The sequence below is a fragment of the Aureobasidium namibiae genome (genome assembly GCF_000721765.1).
Source record: "Aureobasidium namibiae CBS 147.97 unplaced genomic scaffold scaffold_22, whole genome shotgun sequence".
NCBI lineage: Eukaryota > Fungi > Ascomycota > Dothideomycetes > Dothideales > Saccotheciaceae > Aureobasidium > Aureobasidium namibiae.
In genome coordinates, this window is record NW_013581187.1 from 139,716 (window position 1) to 164,247 (window position 24,532).

The 24,532-nt window shown below is 52.2% G+C and overlaps 9 protein-coding genes across 9 annotated transcripts; 6 read left to right on the forward strand and 3 right to left on the reverse strand.

Moving 5' to 3' along the window:
* Positions 1–678: 678 nt before the first annotated feature.
* On the forward strand, positions 679–2,238 carry M436DRAFT_76378 (uncharacterized protein; the record flags this gene model as incomplete). The annotated part of the gene is made up of 1 exon (XM_013567883.1): positions 679–2,238. The coding sequence occupies one exon, from the start codon at positions 679–681 to the stop codon at positions 2,236–2,238; it is 1,560 nt and encodes a 519-aa protein (XP_013423337.1).
* Positions 2,239–2,947: 709 nt separating this feature from the next.
* Positions 2,948–3,269, forward strand: M436DRAFT_76379 (uncharacterized protein; the record flags this gene model as incomplete). The annotated part of the gene is made up of 2 exons (XM_013567884.1): positions 2,948–3,025; positions 3,084–3,269. 2 exons carry the CDS (start codon positions 2,948–2,950, stop codon positions 3,267–3,269), a joined length of 264 nt encoding a protein of 87 aa, XP_013423338.1.
* A 539-nt stretch (positions 3,270–3,808) lies between these two features.
* Positions 3,809–4,680, forward strand: M436DRAFT_67514 (uncharacterized protein; the record flags this gene model as incomplete). The annotated part of the gene is made up of 3 exons (XM_013567857.1): positions 3,809–3,886; positions 3,968–4,184; positions 4,214–4,680. 3 exons carry the CDS (start codon positions 3,809–3,811, stop codon positions 4,678–4,680), a joined length of 762 nt encoding a protein of 253 aa, XP_013423311.1.
* A 4,779-nt stretch (positions 4,681–9,459) lies between these two features.
* M436DRAFT_85750 (uncharacterized protein) lies at positions 9,460–11,105 on the reverse strand (the record flags this gene model as incomplete). The annotated part of the gene is made up of 4 exons (XM_013567885.1): positions 9,460–9,900; positions 9,959–10,264; positions 10,316–10,501; positions 11,088–11,105. The coding sequence occupies 4 exons, from the start codon at positions 11,103–11,105 to the stop codon at positions 9,460–9,462; spliced, it is 951 nt and encodes a 316-aa protein (XP_013423339.1).
* Positions 11,106–12,109: 1,004 nt separating this feature from the next.
* On the forward strand, positions 12,110–12,731 carry M436DRAFT_76381 (uncharacterized protein; the record flags this gene model as incomplete). Its single annotated transcript, XM_013567886.1, has 2 exons — positions 12,110–12,181; positions 12,231–12,731. The coding sequence occupies 2 exons, from the start codon at positions 12,110–12,112 to the stop codon at positions 12,729–12,731; spliced, it is 573 nt and encodes a 190-aa protein (XP_013423340.1).
* A 332-nt stretch (positions 12,732–13,063) lies between these two features.
* Positions 13,064–13,765, reverse strand: M436DRAFT_85752 (uncharacterized protein; the record flags this gene model as incomplete). The annotated part of the gene is made up of 4 exons (XM_013567887.1): positions 13,064–13,237; positions 13,297–13,343; positions 13,472–13,504; positions 13,564–13,765. The coding sequence occupies 4 exons, from the start codon at positions 13,763–13,765 to the stop codon at positions 13,064–13,066; spliced, it is 456 nt and encodes a 151-aa protein (XP_013423341.1).
* Positions 13,766–16,203: 2,438 nt separating this feature from the next.
* M436DRAFT_56675 (uncharacterized protein) lies at positions 16,204–17,634 on the forward strand (the record flags this gene model as incomplete). Its single annotated transcript, XM_013567789.1, has 2 exons — positions 16,204–16,766; positions 16,854–17,634. The coding sequence occupies 2 exons, from the start codon at positions 16,204–16,206 to the stop codon at positions 17,632–17,634; spliced, it is 1,344 nt and encodes a 447-aa protein (XP_013423243.1).
* An 888-nt stretch (positions 17,635–18,522) lies between these two features.
* On the forward strand, positions 18,523–20,010 carry M436DRAFT_67520 (uncharacterized protein; the record flags this gene model as incomplete). Its single annotated transcript, XM_013567858.1, has 3 exons — positions 18,523–18,580; positions 18,715–19,164; positions 19,217–20,010. 3 exons carry the CDS (start codon positions 18,523–18,525, stop codon positions 20,008–20,010), a joined length of 1,302 nt encoding a protein of 433 aa, XP_013423312.1.
* A 557-nt stretch (positions 20,011–20,567) lies between these two features.
* On the reverse strand, positions 20,568–24,161 carry M436DRAFT_56966 (U2 snRNP component prp10; the record flags this gene model as incomplete). Its single annotated transcript, XM_013567838.1, has 1 exon — positions 20,568–24,161. The coding sequence occupies one exon, from the start codon at positions 24,159–24,161 to the stop codon at positions 20,568–20,570; it is 3,594 nt and encodes a 1,197-aa protein (XP_013423292.1).
* Between the last annotated feature and the right edge of the window lie 371 nt (positions 24,162–24,532).

Here is a 24,532-nt window from a genome sequence, read left to right on the forward strand (position 1 = left end):
CCAAACGTAAGACAAGATATCGAGGTTTGGTTGAAGTAAATTGCTGGTGCTGTTTCCACGACTCGCATGTCGATATATTTTGCATGGGAGCGCACGGCCTGACAGCGGAATCGCGATCATGATGGCATGACGTTGTGAAAATGAGGCTCTTTGAGACTTCTCAGCCGCATAAGCGCCACGCCGCAAAGTTTTGGTCCAAACCTCAATGGCATGTCACTTTTTCAAGACCACAGAGGCAATACGGAGAGGGCAATTGCCGTCGTAAACTTGACAAATGTAGGTACCAAGTACTCCGAAGCACGAGGAATGAGGAGACCGGCATGTTCCTTACTGGATGCGTCGAACGAATCGATCAGGCATCTGCTACGGAGCCTTGGATGGTGGGTGCGGCTCATCCTAGTCGCCAATCTTTATTGATGCACGCCCGGAAACTACCCCAATGGTTGCAACCGAGCGGGAATCCTCGATCGAAGCTCGCAGGGCAAACGGTGCGGCACCTGCCAGTCCCAGATCAGCACCGCCTTTGTCGAGAGTGTTGATGTCACGGTGCCGCCAGACATGACGCTGCATGGCGAAAATGTCGTTCCTGCAGAGACGCTACAGAATATATATATGTAGAGCCATGCTCGACTCTGCTTGCTCTTCCATCGACCATTGAACTCTCACACCATCGACAAGATGTTCTCCAAGTCAATTGTCGCCTCGGCCCTGCTTGCAGGAGCTGCCTACGCTGCCCCTGCCGCTCCTCAGGACGTCTACGCCTCCCAGGCCTCGTCCGAGTACGGTAGCCAGGTTCCTGCCTACACCGGTGCCGACGCTCCTTACAAGTCCGACTCGGCTTCTGTCGACCTCGACAACGTTGCCACCTCTTTCGGCACAAACTCTGCAGTCAACGCCATTGCTACTGCTGCTCCCAACGGCACTGCCTCTGGAGCTGGCTACCCTCTCCGTAGCAGCTTGGTTACTGGCTCGACCACCCACGGTCCCTATTCTGGCACCCCCACCACTGTCGGCGCTGTCACCACTGCCACCCTTGGCCTGACCGTTTCCACCCTTCCCCTCAACCCTACTGCCACCTACTACAACACCGATGGCAAGCTCACTCAGCCTGAGCCTGCTCCTTACACTCCCGCTGGTGGCCTTGGTACCAACGGCTCTCTTCCCCGCTACATGGTTGAGTCCGACTTTGATTACGAGTCCATCACCCTTGGTCTCTACCAGGAGTGGATCGAGCTCGACACCTTCAACAACGGTCTCGCTACCTTCTCCGAGGAGGACTTCATCGCTGCCGGTCTCACTGCTGAGGACCGCGAGCTGATCCGCTTCATGGCCCAGCAGGAGGAGGGCCACGCTACTCTCCTGACCAACATGCTCGGTCACACTGCTCCTCCTCAGTGCACCTACAACTACCCTTACACCACTGTTCGCGAGTTCCTCGACTTCAACCAGAAACTCACCCGCTACGGTGAGTCTGGTGTTTGGGGCTTCATCAACCACCTTGACAGCCGCGAGGTTGGTCAGCTCCTCGCTCAGTCCATTGCCACTGAGGCTCGCCAGCAGATGGCCTTCCGCCAGATGAGTGGTCTCTTCCCCATGCCCGTCTGGTTCGAGACCGGTATTCCTCAATCGTGGGCTTGGTCTTTCCTCGCTCCTTACATCTCGTCTTGCCCTGCCAACACCACCCGCCTCGCATGGCAGAACTTCCCCGCCCTCCACATCGTCAACCAGCCCAACATCAACCGCTGGTCTGCCAACGATACCGCTGACTACGAGGTCACCGGTAACCGCACTTCCGACCCCAGCATCTCCACCATCCCCGAGGAGGAGAGCTGCCAGCACTTGAACGTCACCGGCTACGGCTGTGGCCCTGCTATCTCCCGCAACCGCTCTGAGCCTCTTTCCTTCCCCGGCAAGCAGGTCAACTTCACCTGGGATGCTCCCGGTCTCGCTGTCGGCCCCAACAACAGCTACACCACCTCGGTCAACCCCGTCGCTGGTGAGCCTCAGTTCGTTGCCTGGGTTGCCCAGCTCAACTTGACCTACACTCCTCTCATCAAGACCTCCAACAACTCTGGTTACACTTACCAGCCCGCTGGTGAGGTCTACGGTGGCGGTGCTCCCGTTGTCAACGGTACCATGTTCGTTGCTCTTACCGACACCGACATGTTCCTGACCCCCTTCAACCTTACCATGATCAACCCCCACGTTGTCGCTCTCGGTCTCTACCAGAGTGGATAAACATCTTCTGATGCTTTTCATGAATATGTATGAGTTGAAAAAACGAAGTATCACTTCATGTTTTGCCTTTAGCGAGTGCTAGGCATGTGTACTCTTAGTAAAGATTAAACACTAATAATAATACTGTCTATACCCTTACATATTCTCATTTTGCTTTTCATACGCGTTCCTGCGACCATCGTACAACTCTAAAAGCTAAGATATGTCCTTCGGGATACTGGCATAGTAATATCGTAATCCCCTTTGCACAGGGTCGGTCGCGTGAGCAGCTGTAGAGGTGCACAGTGTCTTTATCAGACAGGCAGCATCCACTGAGAGTCGAGATCTTATCCGCTCTCTTCGGACTTTGCTACGGCCTAGAACGTGCTGTATATCTTGACATCTTCAACTTCGCCTATGCGGTGTCGTGAGAACAAGACAGATTTTTGTTACAAAGCACTTGTTTCCATCAACCGAGCATCTCGATGCAAGGCATGCCAAGAGGGAGACAAGTACGAGCTTTCTGAGGCTTTCTCCACAAAAGCGCCGGGATGCAGACAGAAATTGACGTCACCGATGAGGTAGTTTGTGAGCAAAGAGCTCGATCGACAACAACTCAGTTTGCAAGAACAAAAGGCACCAGACATCCTCTTCTCCTGCCAGACTTCTCCTCAAGCAAAACCATCAATCTCTCTTCAAAACCACCAACCCCCCAAACCACATATCAAACATGCCTCGCGACGGATCTGGAGCTGGTGACAACGCCATTGAGGCCGGTCACAACATCGTTCACGGTGATGCTGGCGGTGTAAGTCTCTGATGCTTTTTCATTTGCTACGTATCAAGAAGCTAACACAATTGGTCAGGCCGCATCCACCGGTGTCGACCGCAGCGACAAGGCTGCCCCCATGCCCGAGATCGAGAAGGGTGACAGCATCGAGGGCCTGAACGCCTCCGGCGGCGGTCTCTCTGGCGCCAAGCTCACCTCCACCGGCCAGGGTGGTAACAAGGAGCCCTTCGTCGAGAAGGAGGCCGAGAAGCACTCTTCCTAAGCTACTCGCTTGACCCCACTCAAACCAAATCACGACCTCGATACTTTTCCCACTCATCAATCGATGGCCTGGGCATAAATCATTTACGACCAATGCAATAGAGGAATCTTCTGCTATGGATCAAAAGGAGATGGCAAGAGCCATACTTCTTGAGGATGCAATGGCTGCTGTGAAAGTAGCCCTCCCTCATGTATATCGAGATACGACTTTAACGACGGAAATCAAACGTTTCAAACCACTGTACCGCTTCCTATCTTGCCCATTGACTTGTCATCGCCACCTCTTTGTCTAATCTACCTATGTCCCTTTGGGTTTACTTGTTCTCGACGTTCTTTGACATGTACACGACGCCTTTGTTCCATTCAGCATTGTTCCCAAACAAAGAGGTTGAATGCATTGTTCCTTGTATCTATATGAACACCCTCCGAGATGCCTTTGCAGAAGATCAGACTAGATCAACAACAATACACAGCAAGTAGAGACAGGTCTCGCTAACAAAGAAACAGTAACCCAATCCTTTACCCACATCAATATCGGCAATGTGTTGGGGTGTTCGAGAATATTGCGAAATCTGCCGCGAGGAGACTCAAGTCAACTGGCAAGGCTGCGAAAACGAGGTATGTGCAGTCGACTTTCCGATCTGCCCGGACCCGATCATCTCTAGTTTACCCTCAAGACACTATTGCCAAACCTGCCAGACCGAAGCAGATGATGGCGGTTACGCTGACGACGTCCATCCAGAGCCTTACACCCACCCTGGCTTTTCTGATATCAAGCCTGTCGTCGACGTCCAAAGAGTTCAATATCCCGAACCCGTCGCCTACGAATCATATTCCAATATCGAGAACCTCCCTGGTGCTGCCGACGAACTACCTAGTTATGAGGATGCCATGAATGAACTGGCACTTCACCTTCGTATAACCTGGTTGAACTGCGCGATGCAGACTACGACGGCACTTCCATCCCAGCCATCGCCTTCTATCGCGCAACCAGACGTCACCAACAACTCATGTCTACCGCCGTCACCTACCGCTGCCACATCAACTTGCACCTTTCCCAAAACCCCCCTCTTACTGCCATCAGAATCTTGGATCTCGCCACCGAAACCATTGAGACTTTCCTCTTTGAGCAAGAACAGTTGCTCTCTCGTATCAATCTACTCCAGAGACATCTTGATATCCTCAATGCTGAGATTGCGGCTTTGCCTGATCCTCACCCTGGATTGACACTGTTTGAGCAACAGCGTGGAAGTGTTATCAGGGAGTTGGAGGGTTATGTGGAGCAAATGAGTACTATGGAGACTGCTGCAGATTGGGGTGCGAGATTGGAGGATTTGTTGTGTCATGTAAGGCGCGAGAATCAAGCTGCTAGGATGGAGGATCTGAGAGACGCTTTTAACGGTTGTCGTTAATGGTTTTATGTGCCTTCTCGTACAGGTGAGTGCGTCTTTCTGCCTCTGGTAGGTGGAAATGATGACATGATTTGTCTTTACGTTTATCCATAATCACAATATCTTGTCTGTCTTGTCACAAAACTTATCCAACTTGTATCCTATCTACTCTACCCGTGAGACCTCCTATGAACCTGACGTTGAATACAATGACCCGGGATGTTAGTCGTCCTCTCGACGCACCAGAAAACGCGCAATATCATATGGTATTGATTGAGCACCAGCGATTGCGCCTGCGTCTAGCAGCAATTGCACCGCCCGTGTCTGCCCATTGGATGAGGCAGCCTGGATGGCACTACTGAATTTTCTGCTTCGAGCATTGATGTCGGCACCCTCATCGATCAATATCTGCATTATGTCCGTGTGTCCAAATCTAGCAGCAGCTTGAAGAGGACTGCCGTAATAACCACCCTTGTAATTCGCGTCGGCGCCTTCCCTAAGCAACAGCTGTACTACTGCTTTGTAACCCCCACAAGAAGCGACAGCGAGGGCATTATCATACGAGCCGCTCCTGGTGTTGACATTGGCTTCATGGTCCAGTAGCATCTGAACCACCTGCGCATGACCTTGGCTACAAGCAGTCTCAAGGGCACTGTCATACACGCCGCCTGTGGTGTTGGTATTGGCTCCATAGTCCAGTAGTGCTTGCACTATCTGCGTGTGACCTTCGAGACAAGCAGCCTCGAGGGCAAAACTTCTTGTACGATTGTATGTCGGGCTATTCGGATTGGCTCCGCTTTCGAGGAGCAGCTGGACAAACTCGACATGACCGAGATACGAGGCTTTGCGGAGGGCATTGGCAAAATCTACCTCGTCGTTCTTGGCTTGGCTTCCGTGGGCAAGTAGCAGCTTCAAGATCTCTGCAAAGCCTCCTCCCGAAGCAGCATACAATGCACTACCAGCGAAGCCCCCTCGAGAGTTTGTATAAGCGCCGTTTTCGAGGAGAAGTCGTACGGTTGTTGTATGTCCCCGTGCCGACGCAGCTTGAAGAGCACTGCCATATCTGCCGTTCAAAGACTTGACGTCAGCCCTGCTTTCCAGCAGCAGCCGCACCACCTCGTTGTGGCCCCCATACGAGGCAGCCTGAAGAGCACTACCAAATATTCCGCATTCTTCGTTGATATCAGCTCCGCTGTCGGCTCCAGTTTTAAGCAATATTCGCACAACTTCAATGTGTCCATTGAAAGCGGCAGCTTGCAGAGGATTACCAAAAGCACCGCCTCGCGAGTCGACAACCTCCCCACGCTCCAACAACCCTCTCACTAGCTTCCGGATTGAAGATGCGAAGCCAATTGTCTTTTGCGTTGTTCAGTAAGAGTAACGATACCTCGCGATTTGTGCCACCACTTGGCTGTAAAGCAGAATGGTAGAACCATGACTCAGCCGCATATTTCAAAAGAGGCCAAACTTCGAGATCCTGCTCTCTCGAGGTTTTCTCGGCATTCATAGCGAAATGTTGTAGATATATCAGGCAGCTCTGGGCGATAGTCACGTGCCCTATCGCACTTTCGAGATAGAAACCTCTTGCTTCGCTTTCGAGTATTCGCTCGGATTCCAGGTATTCCTTCACCGAGAAGTGGGCAAGCCTTACCTTGGTGTATGGAGATAACGCGGAACCACCAGACACGCTACTGTCAACCATGACCAGTCCGGAGAGAATGTTGAGTGCGTCACGCAAGCGGCCACGCTCGCTTGTGTCTATACTGTTCTCCTTGGCCGGATCGATAATCGCAGCATCGACAAGTTCGCCCAACGTTGGGGGTGATCGTGCATAAGCTAGCCAATGGAGAAGCGTGACTGCCTCCGTATGATACATCTTTTTGATTCTGGTAAGGATCCGTGTATACATATCATCCAAGGTTGGTGGAAGGCTCTCGAGGACGAATTTCACGTATTTGGGCTTGTAGGACTCAAGGTTCTTCAGCTCCTGCAGCTGACAGTACGCCCACCGGAACCTAACGCAGAAGTCCAAGTTCAGTATGGTAACAAGACTGGCAATCAATGAGTAGCATACTTACATGCCATCGGCCTTCGCCGCACGGGAATTCTCGATCAAAGTACGCATTTCTGGATTGAGCTCGCGAAGACTCGAATCACTCAACAACTGGTTCGACAAGTAGATCCGGATATCAGCATCCACATCACGCGTAGCCACCGAAACTGGTTTAAATGTCATCGCTTGCAACGCTTTTCGTATTCTGTCCTGTTCGCGGCTAGTTGCAAGGATTTTGAGGTTTGAAGAATCCTGTGCTAACTTCCCAATCCGTTGTAGTACACCTTGACGAGTCTCATCGTCTACGGGACACTCATCAAGTGCGTCTACGAGGAGGAAAACTGTCTTGCACGACCTTATAGAAGCCAGCAAAATCAATTCTAGCTCGGCTGGGCCCGGTGGGCTGCGTCTTGAGTCCTCGTACGCCTGCCGGAGCATAGAGAGACCTGGCTCCCTCCACCCTAGTTGGGCGACGAGCGAGCGAAGTAGATCGCCATCGGATTGTTTACGGTTGTCTGAGAAAGAAAAATAGAAGAATGCGTAGCAAGTGTCTGTGTCCTGTTCACAAGTATTTCGGATGTCCTCAATGGCTGTGGAGCAGAGAATGGTCTTGCCACAGCCAGCTTTGCCATAGAGCCATAGATGACTGACCGCACCAGTCTTCCAGCTCTGATACTGGGACGACTTAAGCAACCAGGTGCCTGTCTGACTCTCGTGACGTTGGCGAGCGGTAGCGTGGTTCGTCATGGGGTCGGGCGATCCGAGCCAAGCGATAATCTTTCGAAACTCATCGGATCCCTGGACGTCTAGTATGCGTTGGTTCTGCGCCGTAATCTGTGCCATGGAATTGGTCTGCGCCGTGGTCTGATCCAACAGCCTAAGCGCCATTTCGTACGATTCTGTGCCGATTTCCAGCTGTAGCACTTGGAGCGTCAGCTTAAGACGTTCTTGAACATTTGTGACATTGGTTTTCAGCGCCTCGAGAGTTTCCTTCCTGAAAGGGTACCAGGACCTCTGTAGTCCGGAGCGCACTGTTTGGCGAAACCCCTCGGGCGCGGTGAACTTCTGCAGACTGCGCCGTTTCTCATCGAGCTGGCGAAGGGCATCCTCGCAACCCTTCACGCATGTTCTCACTCGCTCAACTCTCTCTCCGTCCGCTTGTTGTTGGAGCGTGGTTTTGAGTACCGTAAGCGTCTTGCTCAAGTCGATGATTGCTTCATAGGTGCTGCTGATGTCGGGGTGGTATGATTTCCAGGCATCGTAATAGGACAGCAGGCCTTGGCAGACTTGAATTCCAAGGGAAGCGATACCGACCGCGGTGCCTGCCACGTCCATGATTCGATGTAAACGTTGTGGATAAACTCACTGGTGAAGCGCGAAGAGCAGCAGTGTTTGGGGACGATCTACAGAAACATGCCACGTTCGCGATTCTTGCCTTTATATGGTGTTGGGGCTGCGCATTGCCTCGCGCGGCTAAAACGCAGTGTTGACCTTGGGCGCTCAAAAGCGACGTGGCGCATATAGAAACTCACCAAACGGGAGGGACGGAGTGTCGATTTGGGCGATCCACGAGCGATGATGGCTTTAGTCTACCACCCCTAGTACCTCTCTGCATGCCAGTGAAGCCACAACAGCCACACTGTCTGGTGGGGTTTGAGCAAGCGGGAAGCTCAGCTGCGGTATAGTCGGAGGCTTGCAGCCTGCCCGAAGGATGTCTTCTTTATAATTTCAATGGAAGAATTGAGTTCCAGGGTCATAAACGCGACTGATTATAACCATTGCAACCATGACCCGTCAATGAGTCATGCTAATTGACGGAGGGCCTCCAAACGTGGCTCGTTGGATGGCAGCGACCATGTGTGGACACCAATCCTTGCTGCTCTCAACTTGAGGAATGGGGGGAAGTCTAACAACCCCGATTTAATCAACTGTGAACCTCAGCGTATCTGAGCAATGCGATGTTCTCGTTTCCTTGATGTTTGACAAAATAAAGAATGGACCCTCAGATGAGATTGGACACAGCCGACGAGTGACAGGTTCAATACAAACAAAGGCTCAACAGAATTTGGATCAAAGCTCTTAATCGTTTACTACAACTCTGACGTGACGAACGAAATAAGGTCTTGCATCTCATCTTCATCAAGGCTTAACCATTGCCATAGGCCCTGGAGACAAATACTAATCCATCATACGCAAAGCAAGAACACGCTGGTGGACGGGAGGAGGTATATCAACATCCATCCTCGAAGCCATGACTTCCTTGCAGCAATGACCAACAAGGCCAGCACTGCCACAGATACAAGCCCAGGTGGGCAAATCACTACTTTCACTACAACACAAGAAAAAGAAAAGACTTAGCAGAAGGACAAAACAAACGATTGATGAGATGACTTTTTGATTTTCGGGGGATAAGTATGTATCTCTGGGGCTGCTTCTCTGAAGACTTAAGGAAAAGGGGATTCTGCAGAACCGATGACTGCTTGATGGAAAACGTGAAAAGGAAAACTTGTTAAAAAGGCCGTTGATGCTCCATTTCCTGCAAAGACCTTTGGAAAAACATCTCGTGTTTGACCGATCTGCTTCTTGTGTGTGCTGTGCTGTGAACCATTCTGCTCGAATATGCGCCCAAGCTCCGTTCTATGACTGGATAGCAAGGGCGAAACGAAACAAAAACAGCAACAAGAAGAGGTGCAGGTGGAGTGTGGAGTTTGGGAGGTGTGTTGTGCTCAGGGCGTGACAGGGTGCGCTTACTTGAGCTTGTCGGTGATCTGCTTGACGAAGTCATCCGACTCATCATCATCCCAGGCAACGATCTCATCTTCCTCCTTGGTGGTCAGGCAACCCTTACCAAAGATGATGATGCTGAACGCGGCATCCTTGTTGCCGCCAGCGGTATTGACGAGAGTCTGGAGAAGGCGGTTGGCCTCGGTGAAGAAGGACTTAGCAGTCTTTTGGGGAGTGGAGTTGGCGCCAACACCGTTGAGGATGTTGATCTTGGTAAGGTTGCGACACTCTGCAAGCAAGTTCATACAGGGCATAGCAGTAGCCTTGACGTAGCTGGTGATGGTGATAGTAACCATTGCCTTGCGGGCCTCGTCTCCGATCATGCTGAGAAAGTTGAGGAGAGTGGTAGTGTTGTCGAAGCGCAGTCTGTAACCGTACAGGATCATACGGGCCCCACTGGCAAGCTAGATTATTGCGGTCAGTATGTGTGGTAAACAAGGACTGTGGACGGAATATGCTCACCTGCTTGTTGAGGGTAGCGATGGCAGTTCTGTGCTTGAACTCCTTGGCGTAATCCTTGGCCTTGGCTCCGCCACTCTTGCCCTCAGTAGTGATCTCGATCTTGCCCTTGTTGGTTGTAGGGTCCAAGATCATCTGGAAGATCTTGGTACGGACGATGCGAGGGAGCTTCAAGAATGGGAAGGGTGGGCTAGGTTTGATGATCACGGCCTGGAGACCATTCTCAAGCATGAACGAGCCGACAAGCTCGAATTGCTGAGGAGCAACGAGCTTGATGTTCTGACCAAAACCGGCGCCCTTGGCCAGAGCCTGTGTGTTGTCAGTCACAATTGCTACAGCATTGAACCTGAGCTCGTTTACCTTGCCATGGATGGTTTCGTTCTCGTAGCTGACATCAACGGGGCCGGCACCAAGAGTACTGGAGAGCTGGGTGAACTGTTTGGCGGGAGCTCTCTTTCTGGGTGTCTTCTTGGTCTCAGTGACGGGGGTGGGAGGAACCTCCTCATCAGACTCAGCCTTGGGAGTGGCAGGAACCACGGTCTTCTTCTGTGATGAACGCATAAGTAAGAGAGTATAGATGACAGATGATGAAAGGCAAATGTCGAAGTGTGCAAAGCAAAGTCAAAGAGTGGAGGGAATGGAGTGCGAAGTAGAAGACAAGAAGTAAGAAGTAAGAAGTAAGAAGTAAGAAGTAAGAAGTAAGAAGTAAGAAGTAAGAAGTAAGAAGTAAGAAGTAAGAAGTAAGGAGTAAGGAGTAAGAGGTGAGAGATGAGAGATAGGCAGTGAAGAGTGGATGATTAAAGGTAGAAGAAGTGAACGAAGAAGATCGAGGTTATCCCGGATCGACGGGAGCAGTAGAAAGATAGCATAGAAATGCAGAGGTGAAAGTCAAGCTCACAGGGACCCAGAGAGATCTCGTGTACCCGATGAGCAAGCTCACATGGGCCCGGGGTGTAAGCTCAGAGGAAAGGTATAGTGGAGGGGGAAGGGGAAGGGGCAAGGAAAGGCAGGGAGGGAAGGGAGATCTTGTGTGCCCGGTGCGCGACGACACATCGACCCGAGGCACGTGCTCAGGGAGGATCTGTAGGGGTAGGCAAAGAGTCGACTGAGAAAAGTGTAGAAGATGACTTACAGATCCCTTGGGAGGCATTTTGTGCGTGTTTGCTGAAGATGGTAGAGGTTGGTAGAGGTTGGTAGAGGTTGGAAGACTTGGAGAGTGCTGGGCTGTCTTGCCTTGGATGTGTTGATGTTCGGAAAAGAAGGATGGAGGAACAGAAGAGTGGAAAGGGAGCAAGTAGCAAAAGGAAGCACAGAAGTGAGAGAAGTCTGAGACCTTTGACTGCGTCGTTCGTGTTGTCAAGTGAAGAGGTGAGTCCAAGACAAGCCGAATGGTGCGGATGCTCACGGTCAGCCGCGGAATCAGGTCGTCGGGGTCAACGATGGTTCTGATAGGCCGAATCTTTGCAGCAGTCGAACGTAGGGTACTTGGCGCGTGGATTCGAATCTGTTACTGGTGTTCCTCTTTTTGCTGAGGGAGAATACAAAGCGTCTCTGCAGGTTGGGTAACGAGGTGACCGGACTGATACGATTTCCTTCCAAGGCACACTCGACGCAAAGAAACGCGTGCAATGCTCTGCGAGGTATGTCTTGTACTGGCTGGGGGTCAAGAATGTGGCTGACTTTCCGTCAAGGCATATCAAACATCCGCAACATGCTCTCTGGAAGGTGGCATTGATCTCATGAATAACGTAACTTTCTACGACCGCGCACATGCTGTGCACCGCATGAGAAGCGCAGCTCTGTGTCTTCATGATTGAAGTGACTCTGTGTACCAGATCAAAGCTGGACGGTACCTTCCTAAACCTTTCGACATCAGTTTTCACGACCTACTTTGGAGACACGAGCGATAGCTCGCCATTGAAGATGGCTATAGCATGTATCAAGCACACACACATGGCCGGCTGATGAGTTGAAAGTTGATGGAACGAGAAGAGAAGAACGCAGCCAGCCCTGGACGATGTCTATACCAATGCGGGTGGACCGTGCACGGACATGAGATCCGTGCGCTGGTGAAGCGACTCTACTGCTCTATCCAAGCATCAAGCATCTGCTCAGCTCTCGCAAACGACTCACGTTCAAGGACAAAACATCGACATGGCCGAACTACCCAATGGTATGGCTGTGCCATCGAACAACGATATCGAGATGAAGGAGGAGGTGGCAGAGGTAAGACTTGTTGATAGACAAGTTCGAATGCGCCGCTAACGAGCAACAGCCTTCTGTACACAGCATCCCTTCTGCTCCAGAACAAGTCGCAGGAGCCGCCCAGGGCGATGAAAGTCTGCCTATCAACCAGTCCTTTACCACCGAAGCCCCCAACCCCGAGTCTGGCTCGTCAAGCATGGAAGGCATCATCAACGGCCACTCGAACGATGCGCCAGCCAGTCAAGTCGCACCTCCACCAGTCGCACAAGCTCCTTCAGCATCGCCATTGCCCGCCACTGCCTCTGCGCCAATCCCACCACCCGCCGCTTCTCTGCCTGTGTTGGCACCATCCCCTTCGCCTGCGCCAACCAGACCATCCTCGATCCCTCCTGCAGTTTCGCTGCCACCTGAGAAGGCCCATCAACACGGTTCACCTACCAGAATCTACTTGAACGATGTCGCCATGTACTTCATGGAGGGCATGAAGTATCTCGCTGTCTACAGGCCCGAGAAGCCATTGAAGTGGATGGGCGAGTTTCTCTTGAAGCGCAGCGCCGAGCTTGAGGGTTAATCGTCATTACTTGGGCATGGGAAAGGAACATGGGACTTTATGGGTTATGCATAGCGAAGGAGTTCATAAGGTTCATTACAATTGTCGAGATGGAGTAGCACCATCACACCGAACGTGGTTACAGAAGACAGGACGAAGACAAAATGGCATCAGACACATGATTTGTTGGTGAAGGGTCCAAAACGTGGCTCCCTTATCGTTCATTTACTTTTTCATCCTTGTGCAACGAGCTAGTGAAAACCCTGGCGACCTTCCAAATACACATGCCCTTGTGAACGCCATGTGGTATCGATGCTTGTTCCTCCGTTTGACATTTTTCAGTCAAAAGCCGCTTATGCGACCATGGTGGAGGCGGTCGAGGACTCGTACTTCCAGGTGGGGGGAAGGACACCGACGGTCTTGTAGTAACGGGCCAGACGGTGGATACGGGACTCGATGAGAATCAGGCGGAACTTGGAGTCCTTGTCCTTGCGGTTGCGCTCGAGGTGCTTGCGGACGGCAACAGCCTGGGAGAATTGTGTCAGCCAGCCGGACGGAGATGTTGTGGCAAGAGTGCAAGACAAACCTTCTTGACGAGCATGTAGAGGTCCTCGGGGATCTCAGGGGCAAGGCCTATTGTAGTCACTCCGTCAGTCAAAGACCAAACAGAGGCAGAGTTGATGTGTTTCGAAAATGTGGTTCGTCGCAATTTCTTGCGGTTCTTCCATCTTTTTCTTCCTTTCACACGGGGTGGACCGTACCGCTGGACTTGAGGATTCTCAGAATCTTGTTACCTGCGTGCTGTGTTAGTCTCTGGCTGCACTTGACTCTCGATGCGACGGGCGGAACGTACCAGTGACAACCTTGACCTGGGCGACACCGTGGGAGTCACGGAGGACGACACCAATCTGCGAAGGGGTGGCACCCTTACGGGCGAGCTTGCAGATCTGGTCAACGACCTGCTCGGGAGTGGTCTTGAGCCATGCGGGAGGAGCGCGCGAGTAGGGGATGGCGCTGGAGGAGATACCCTTTCCCTTGGAATGAAGACGGCCCATTTTGAATGTCGGTGTGGAGTAGAAGTTGTCGGTTGAAGGGTCGTCGGATGCTCGTTCGTCGTTCTCGAAGTCTTCACCAGGTCTGCAAAGCTGAGATTCAATTTCGGCGTCGGAGAATGCCAAGACTTTTCCGTGGGCGGCTCATCCCGAGCTTCTTCCGTTGTCCCTCTAGCGAAAACTTCTGCGCTTCACTTGCTTTGCAGCGACCTTCTCTTTTCAACCAAACGCAACTGTTTTCATCACACTTTGTATACAAGCCACGACACCCTTCGGCAGTGCTTGATAGCTCGCTGAGCGTGCGAGCGCTCTAAATCAGAGTGCAAAGCCGCTCGTGTGCAGCTCCAGGCGCTGTCAGCATCTGAACTGGTAAGACTCAACTTTCCCTGACAATCCCTATCACCTTTCTTTATGATGAATTTTGTCAATTACTATTTTTCTGGTACCTCTTATGTCAGAGACTCTCACGAGTCTCGATGATCTTAGCGGACTTCTGATCTATCCAACTATGCCATGCATCTTGGTCGCTTCATTTTCCCAGACATCTGGCTGACGAACGACTTTTGCAGACAGAATGACCTAACAGTTGAACCTGCCTCGTGTATACAAGCCCTCGGCAGCGGTGTGGCTCAGTGTTGCACACGCTCATAGCCCCTTTACCCCTGCTAAGTCCTTGGCTTCTGGGTATGGCGCAGTATTTGTCTTTTAGATTTCCTTTTATCTTGGCTTGAGTTTTCTCTTGCATGGCATTCTTGGTTGTTATCAAACGCGTTCTGGCAATTTTAAATATTTTATTTCCACATTTAATATTCTCGCTACTTGACTTTTTTGCCATACCAACGCCCATGACCTGTGCTTACTATCTGTGCTATGCCGAGCGCCTATCTGAGCACGGCAGATGCGAACAAAGCCTTGTTAACTGGTCGTGCATATTTGTACCCACGGGGTCGAGTCGACGGTATGGCCGTTCGGAGAATATCCTGATTGGGGAACACAGCATCGGGTTGCTATCCGCGCCGTTGAGACTTGGATCTGAGTAACGTGAGGTGCTCTGACTCCTGACTCAGTGCCATGATCCATTCACCCATTCAGCCATTTTCTACTCCCGTCTTTCTCAAACCCACACCAATTCAACACTATTCGTGCGCATGGATCTGTCACATATGCACCATGGAGGTGCACATCGTTCTGAGAGATAAAACGAAACTCCTCCCAGGAAGAGCTAGGGCGACGAATTCACTATAAAAAGGCACAGTGGTTTCCAACACAGAGCGGTCTCCAAAGAGAGCCGCCCCAAGTATATGGTCTCTCGATCGATGCTATCCTATCTCCTGAAAGCTTTGTGCATTTCTATAGGTACCCACGTACATGCAACGCACGCGGAGAGAAAAGCTAGCCACATCTTGCACCTAGGTAGGCATCAACTGCCGTCGGATACAAGAATTATATCCGTGTCATGCTTTTGGAGGGCGGATGGCCATGTTTGCATTGGCGCGATAGTGGATATGAATTGATAATCTGAGATCTGCAGGAACCAAATCTCCAGATGCTTTGGATTTTGCGGGTGTCCCTGCAGCAGCCGAGACAGCAGCAACAGAAGGCTGTCATTCTCGCGACCACATATCCGCAAGCAAGCAGGCGACCGCTCGTCGAGGCATCTGATGTCAGGCTCGTATACCCAGTCAAAGCACAAGCGTTGGTAGTCTCTCGCCTGCTTCCTGAGTCTCGGGCGCGACAGACATGCAGGGTGGCGCACAGAGTCAGTTCCATGGTGAAACGTCGAGGACCTGCGGCGGCCGTGCATCTTCTTACACCTCGGACCAAGTTGGGGAATGGTCAGATCCTCCTCGATCAAGATGAAGCACGGTAACTGATTTGCCAATGATCGTCTTGTATAATGTACAGAGTGTAGATTGTGATGCGACAAGAATTAAGAGCACCCGCACCTCATTAAACACTACTTTGGCTTGGTCAAAGAACAATAGCGCTCGTTGTTCGCTGTCGCGCGACATATGTTTAGAGGAATAGAGCACAAGGGCAACCCATCAAGCCACATGCGTCCGCGCTAATGTTGGACGAAATTGTGACCCACCCTGCGACTCGACTGCAACGGCGCTTGTCAGGAAAGACGAACTCTAGGCGTGCCACGACCAGGACCCCCAACTTCCAAGCGCCTTGTTGGTTGCATTGTTCAATACTCCGGGTGTTCGATTTCGCCTTTAATTCAGGCCCCAGCCCCCCGAGCGGCCTCGAGGGCTTTCCATTCCTTTACTTCGTCATTCGCTGCAGTCATTCTTTCAAGTGTCCTAGTGACATTGCCACGATCTTTACCCAGTTTGCATTGAACACGCGTTTGATACCCCCTTGCTTTACTGCTATTTCGCCTCATATAATCGAGTGCGCATCTTTTACGCCAAACCAAGCAATCCACATATATCACAATGAAGAACATTATCGCTGCCAGCGCCATCCTGGCTGCCTCCGTCTCTGGAGTTGCTGCCGATCTCTGCAGCAAAGGTTCAGTCGACGACGGCGGCAACTGGTATTGCCAGGCCGTTGATGCCATCACCTACACTGGAATGTTGGGCAAGGGCTCCTACAACAAGATCACCTCTATGGACAGCAATTCTGGTGCTTGCTCTTCCACTCCTTATGGCTACTCTGGATCAATGTCTCCTCTCGATGAGGAAGTCTCCCTCCATTTCCGTGGTCCTCTGAAGATCAAGCAGTTCGCTTTCTTCTCACCCAGCACCGACTCCTCCGACTCTTCCAAGAAGGCCAAGCGCAGTGCCATGCACCGTCACAACCACGCTCACGAACACGTCCACAAGCACAAGCGTGACGAGAACGTTGAGAAGCGCGGTGTTGGCGACATGGTAACCGCAATCATCGATGGAGTCGCCGTGTCCTGGGTCAACGAGTGGTCTGGTGTTGCTTCCACTGCTGCTCCCGCCCCTGCAGCCACTACCTCGACCGCCGCTGCCCCTGCTGCTGCAAGCACCGAGTCTGCTTCTGCTGACTTTGCGCCCAAGCTCCTGAAGGTCAACGCCCCAGCCGCATACAGCTCCAAGGCTTCCAGCTCGAGCTCGAGTTCTTCGTCCAAATCGGCTCCTTCCTCTGCGTCTTCTGCTTCCTCTGGCAGCTCGGGATCCTGGGGTCGCAAGGCATACTACAACTCTGAGGCCGGCTCCGCAGACAACGTCGTTTTCCTCAACCACAACGGTGGTCAGGGCTCTGGTGTCTTCGATTACACTTTCGGCAACTCGCTCTCTTACTCTAACAGCAAGGGTGATGCTGGTGCATCTTCTCCTCAGGTCCTCGCCGACACCCAGCTCGCCTCCAACGACGAGGTCATCATCATGTCCGACAAGGAGTGCGATGGCGACTGTGGCTACGTTCGTGATGGTCAGGTTGCTTACCACGGTTTCGCTGGTGCTCAGAAGGCTTTCTTCTTCGAATTCGAGATGCCTCTTGATGGCAACACTGACGCTGCCACCAACGGCGACATGCCCGCCATCTGGATGCTCAACGCTCAGATCCCCCGCACCCTCCAGTACGGCAAGGCCGAGTGCTCTTGCTGGACCACCGGATGCGGTGAGTTCGATCTCTTCGAGGTTCTTGCCCCTGGTGATCTTCGTTGCAAGTCTACTCTCCACAGCAACATCAAGGGTGGCAACTCGGACTACTTCAAGCGTCCCGTGTCAGGCAGCATGAAGGCCATGGTTCTCCTCAACGGCGAGAACATGCACATCAAGGTCCTCGACAACGACTACCAACTCCCCACCAGCCTCGATGCTTCGTGGATCTCCAGCCAATGCGAAACTGGCTTGATCCAAAACACCTTGAACTCCCTCTTCGCTCTTGTTGCATAGATGGGGTGGCAAAGCAGTTCTCTTTGTCATTGTTATAACATTCTTGACGAGGTCATGTTTCCATTACTGTTTAATTTTTCTTTCCAGCTTGTTTTTGAGGAGAAATCGCACAGAAAGGCATTGGATTGTTCATACGCGCTGGGCGTGGGAAGATGGGTGTTGTTGGCGGATCTTGCACAAATTAGTGATTAGCATGCGACAACTGTACTTAGCGAAAATTCCAGAAGAATGACATTGCATCAAACATCAGTATTTTCTTGCCTCTTTGCTTGGTAGGTGGCTGGGTGGAATGGAATGTAAGTTGTGGACCCTTGTTTCGCACGAAGGCCTAGAGCGACGTCCTCGTTGTAAAGATACACAAGGGTGTCTAGGCCACAGATGTGCTCTGAGAGAGCCAGTAGTAAATGGTTGGTCGATAGATTCCATACTGTTTCTTGAGCCATTGGGTGTTGTTGTAGCTACACAAGCGGAGGACGTTTGGAACGGGTCAAACTAGACCCTGGAAAATGCGGTTATCCCTCGGCAATGTCCAAGGATGGAGATCCAGTCCGAAACAGCAATAGCGAGCAAGACACATGGCAGACCGGAGAAGTAGGTATTGATTATAACAAGAGGCTTCATCAAGGCTATCGGCCTTTAGAGGGCACGTTCACGAAGGCAACGAGAAATCATAATACAAAGACGTCCTGTGCCCACTCACGTGCGTGAACGAGGGAAGGATCTCGGCGGCGGCGGCGGCGGCGGCAAGCGGGCGATAAACAGCCTCGGCATGCTGTGAGAACGACGACATTCGTCACATTCGACCTTCTCATCAAAACTCCGGGGTTCACAAAAGCGCAGGCCTGGCTTATCGAACCCGTACACCAGACATAACTCTCTGGTGAAAAGATGGCGACGCCATCACCGCCAAAGCCGTGGGAAAGAGGACGCGCCGCTTCGTCGTCGGGTACGTTTTATGCCATCGCCCTGCCCTGCCCAGCGCCGCCCGCACTTCCAAACTGACAAGCCATGACACAGCCTTGACTTCCTCGCCCGCTATACCCACATCCGCCACCGCTGCTACCCCTACCCCTTCATCAGTAAACCCTACCGGTACTGCCGCGACACCTGCGCTACCATCGCGACCCGAGTCGCTCAACTCTGTCGTTGACCGCACCGCCTCCAACTTCGCCGGCGCCCAGCCTTATCAATCCTCGCCTTACGGCTACGGCGGTGGCACAATGTCGTCGCCCTACTCGCGCTACGGTTCTGGCTATGGTGGAGGTATGTACGGCGGCGGCATGTATGGAGGTGGAGGCATGTACGGCGGAAGTCCCTATGGCGGCATGGGAGGCATGGGCGGCATGTACGGCAATGGCTACGGTGGCATGGGCGGTCCCATGGGCGGACCCAATGGCCAGAGCTTGACGCAGACGTTTAGCCAGAGCACCCAGAATACCTTCCAGCTCATCGAGAGCATTGTTGGTGCTTTTGGTGGCTTTGCTCAGATGCTCGAGAGCACGTATATGGCTACCCACTCGAGTTTCTTTGGTACGTCCCGTGCTGCCATCTCTACTGCTATCTTGTACTAACAACTTCTCAGCAATGGTCTCTGTAGCAGAACAGTTCGGCAACCTACGGCAAACACTAGGCCAAGTCCTAGGCATCTTCACCATCATCCGCTGGATCCGCACCGCCATGGCCAAACTCACCGGCCGTCCCCTACCCGCAAGCAGCACCGACCTCACTCCCGCCAACTTCGCCTCCTTCAACGGCCGCCTGCCCGACGGCTCCCCCGCTCCTCCCCGCGCCAGCAAAAAGCCATTTGTCATGTTCATAGTCGCCGTCTTCGGCCTCCCCTACCTCATGGGCAAACTCATCCGCGCCCTCGCCCGCAGCCAGGAAGAAGAAGAGCAACGACGCATCGCAGCAGAGGGACCCCAGCAACCCTTGGACCCATCGAAACTAGATTTCTGCCGTGTGCTCTACGACTTTAACCCAGAAGCCAACGCCAACAGTGTCCAAGGCGTGGATCTTGCAGTCGCAAAAGGCGATTTGGTTGCCGTCCTCAGCAAAACCGACCCCTTGGGTAACCCCTCAGAATGGTGGCAATGCCGCGCCCGCGACGGCAGAAAAGGCTACCTCCCAGCCCCTTATTTGGAAACTATTCAACGACGCCCCGCTCAAGGGCAACTTACCAGTGGAGCAAGTCCTGTGGGCAGTCGCGCTCAGACCATGACGACGAACAGTGCAGATAGCAGATCGAACACCATGGTGGATAGGGAAAAGGAACTCGTCAAGGGGGCGCCTAGAGAGGTGCCTCTGCCTCCGAGTGTGCAAGGCAAAGCTGGAGATCTCAGTGTTGAGAGTTTCCAGAAGGGCCAGTTTTACTCATGAGAACACAATTCTGATTTTGTTGTATTAATGAAAGCGGGCGTTTTTTTTTTTACTTATTTTTTTCTTCTTTTCCATCATCTGTGTGTCTCTTTTTTTTTGATGGGGAAAAACGAGGGCAATTGGAAATAAAGGACGACTTTGCCAGCTTCTTGCTTCCCTGAGATGGGGGGTTTTCTTTGTTTTGTTTCTTCGTATATATCAATTCTCTATCTTTTTTTCCATCTCGAAATCCTTATTCTGTTACGAAAACTGAACCAACAAGTACAATCTTATAGAACACATGGTGATTTCTCAAACTAGAGTCGTTTTCAGAAAGAGGACGCTCTCTCCAAGTGAAAAATATTCATACAGTTGGATGGCTACACAAGTCTGGGTTTTTTTCACACGAGAAGTGGTGTTGTAGAAAGTTTTCATTTTTTTCATAAACCAAATCGAGTTAAGTATCTTCGCCGGCAAAACTACAGACTATCTGACCCTATCCCATATCGACGCAACAACAAACGCCGCTGTAAAGCAATTCCCATCTTCCTGTTCCCTGATGGTATCCTCTCTTACGTCTAGAAGATGGCCATCAACTCGAATCGATCAACAGCCTCGTCATCAAGGTTTGGGTAGTAAGGCACCATGGCATCAGCAGCATGTACATAGGCATCATTATAGAGCCTCCAGTATGGCGTTCTGACCTTGCGTGCAGGGTGGAAGAGACCAGCCCACACGTAATTCATCACGACACCGGTACCCACTGCCACACGAACGGCATCGATGGCCTCAATCATGCGATCGATAACGTGAGGTGAAGTCTCAAAGATGTTGGGGTAGAGTAGGTTGAGTAAGTGGAGCATTGCGTCTTCGCAGCCAAGGCCAACGACACCGAGGGCGACGTGCTTGACGACTGATGCAGCGGTCTGGCGATGCACTTGGTCGCGGTCGATGAGTGCGTCTTCGAGGAGTGGTGTTACGGCGTAGACGTAATCCTTGGCCATCTCTCCAATGTATTCGAAGAGGAAGGACAATGACTTCAACACACCGTTCTGCACATTGAGTTCAGGGACACGGTACTCGTTCATCAGAGCTGGCAGGACTGTGAAAGGTGCGCAAGTTTCCGCAACGATGCCAATAGCAACGGCGGTACAAACACGCGATTGACGTTCCTGGACGCGCAAGTTGTTCAGTAGTGTAGCCAGGACATCTTGTGGACCGATGGCTTTGGCAATGAAACCGAATGTGTTGTTGGCTGCTCGTCTGATACCCTTCTTGTGTGCCTTGAGCATGTCGAGAAGCTCGAAACAGATACGCATCCACTCGCGAGGGTTGACACTTTCTGGACCGCGGTCTGCAATACGACCGACCAAGTCGATTGTGTTCTCCTGCACCTTCTCGTGACGATTACGAAGGATAGGAGTCAGTCGTGGTAGAAGATCCTTGATGGGTGGTTGTACTTGATTGATTCCGATGACGGTGACGATCGAGCGCAATGCACCAAGTACTGAACCAAGAACCTCGGGATATTCTTCACCCAAGTTCTCGTACAGGTTGATGCTGATCGTGCCCAGAAGGTTCTCCTGTCCGCAGTGCTTCATGACAATAGCAATTCGTGATACCAGGTCTGCAGCTTGTTGTCTGACAGTGGCTGACTTGTTGCTGAGGCGGAAGAGAATAGTACTGGCGATTTGAGGCAGGTATGGTGTGCATCGAGTGTCGAGGGCGTTGACCACTGTTCCGAATCCGTTCAGAATGGTAACGTCTTCCACTGTTTGTTCTTGGAAGGCAGTCAAGATACCGTCAACCAAGCGCTCTTCGAGACGCTCGTTGATATCTGCGGCACCCAAGCTGGCAATGGACTTCTCGATAGTCTCCATTGTCATCTTTCGGTACGCTTCGCTCTCGTCCTTTAGGTTGTCAACAACTCTCTCCACAATCTCACCACAGCCGACCTTTCGACCCAGGTCGCCTGTGGTCTCAACGACCTGAACATAGTTTCGTCGGTCCAGTGCCATTCTTCGCACCCAGAAGCTCTTGAAGAAGTCGTCGAGAACAGTCTCCTTCAAGTAAGCAGCAGTGACACCATTGGTGTTGGCGCACTGTGACAGGACCTTCAAGACTACCTTCTTCATCTCCTCGTCTGGTGATGAGAACTCACGCAGCAGAATCTCCATGATCTGACTGACGTAGTAGTTGGCGAACTCTTCGTCCATCAGAGGCACAACGTAACCGACAGCCTTGAGGAACCCAGCAAGACCCTTGCCACGCTGCTTGCGAGCTCCAGTCCACAGAGGGTTGAGAATGTCATCGAAGCTCTCGATACCGTAAGGGTTGGCAGCTTCGGCAAGAGCAGCGATAGCCAATGCCGTAACGGTACGAACCTTGGTCTGCTCATCGTTCAAGTTGTCTCCTATGCAGTCAACGAGGCCCTTGAGATGAGGAAGCACAGCGCAGCCCATAAGGATAGGGATTTGTTGCACAATCTTAACACCAGTGTGTCTCGCTTGCCATGACTTCTTACTTTTGCATACAGCGCGCAAGAAGGGAAGGAGAGCAGGGATACCGAGAGCACTGGCAACGACTGCGAAGGCACGAGCAGTGGTGTTTCTGACGTACTCGTCTGCATGGTCAATATCGGGACGCATGGTAGAAATCATGTGTGCAAGACCAGCAGCCTTGGCCAAGTTGGAGATAATCTCACGACCTTCGACACGTGCGTAGTAATCTTGGTCGATCAGCAATGGCTCAATGACGACCAGAATCTTGTGGGTGTAAGGTCTGACCAAATCATCAAGCTTGTACAGGATACGGTCAATGACCTTGACGAGCAAATGACGTTCTTGGTCTTCGAGTGTCTTCTCCATGAGCAGAGGAAGGATTTGATCGAAAAGCGGGCCAGCACCGAACGATCGAGCGTTGTCAGTAAGTTGACGCAGCGCAGTTTTACGCATGGGAGGGGTTCCATTCTTGACCTTAATGAGAAGACGCATGATCTTGCGCTCCTTGAGCTCATCGACACTCATTTCGTTCTCGTCGGCACCATCGACAAGCTTTCCAAAGTATGCCATATCTTCTGGCTTTAGGCGAAGCTCGCCGACTCCAGGTAGCTCGCTCGGAAGATCCTTGCCAAGTGATCGAGGGTCGACCGGTTGCTGCATCATAAAGCCACCTTGTAGCGAAGCAGGAGTGCTGGGAACTCTGTGTGCGGGTACTCGTGTGGGTTCGTAGCCAGGGGGGAATGGTAGGACGCGGTAACCGTCCTTCTCGCCAGGAAGCATTATGTCGAGCTCCTCGTCTGAAAGAGGAGCATTTCTGCCAGAGATATCGGTACCGTAACCAGCTCCAGCGGCAGGGGTCTGAGAAGGGTGCATAGGAGTAGCAAGCCCTGTATTTCCACCAACAGGGGTGGCGGCGGTCAGCGAAGGGGCCATATCGAAACGGGAGCGCTTTCTGGGCTCGGCCTGAGCTGCCGGGGCAGGTGTAGAGTCCCAGCGGGAGCGCTTGCTTTCAGGAGCATCCTCGCTCTTAGCGACGGCATCCTTCTCAGCGTTGTCCTCGACCGAACTGTCCCATCGTTGCCTTCGCTTGCGGGGAACAACGACATCGGTCGATTCCACGTCGGCCTTTAGCGTAGGCTTGTGCTCGACAACGACATCCGTGGAATCCTCGCCCTTTGCCTGCTTCTCTTCGATGAGTTTGTGTACGCGCTCTTCCTCGCGCTCAATCTCACGCTGCTTCATAACCTCCTTGTAGCTTTGACCGTCGGGGCTGAGTTGGCGATTGAAACGACGCTTCTGGTAGTCCGACTCGCGACTGGCGATCTGGGCCTGCTTCTCGCGATCAACCAGAATGTCGCCTTCTCCGTTGGCGTATTCATTCATTTGCTCGGTGGTAGCGGTGTACTGGCCGACCAGTCTTCTGCTCTGGTCCTCGCCATCGGCATCGTCCATGTCGTCGTCGTTGACGGCGATGGACATGTTGTATCCGGCATATTTGTCGACAGTTCCATTCCCGTAAAGCTCGGTATCGGCATTATCAGTGAGCGACTGCTTGGTCGGGTTGGCTCTGGTGGAGGCGCGCTCCTGCTGCAGTCGGCGGATTTCAGCTATTGCCTCGTCAGTGTCGGCGCGGCGCGTTGTGGAAAGACTGCTGGGCTTACCGTCAGACATGGTGATGTCGCTTTGTGGACATTCAAGGGGTCATCAATACACAGTATTTGCAAACGACGAGGAGTTTGCGCGCAACGTTGGGTCCTTGGTAAGAGGGTAAGAGTGTGGTCAGAAGAAGATGGTGCTTCTTTCCCGTATGTGACGCTTCTCTCCAGAAAGTTGATGCCAAGACAACAGACTCGCTCTCGTCTCCGCCTTTCAGCCACTCCAGCCAACCTCATCCTCTCTGCTTTCCCTTGATGCGAGTGCTCAGGTTGACTTCGATGCGAGACCAAGAGATCGAGTTACACGGCCATGGCTCGACCTGACGGGGCACGCTCAAAAAGTGTCGAGCATTTCTCGTCGCATGTCATCACCTTCTGATACCATCG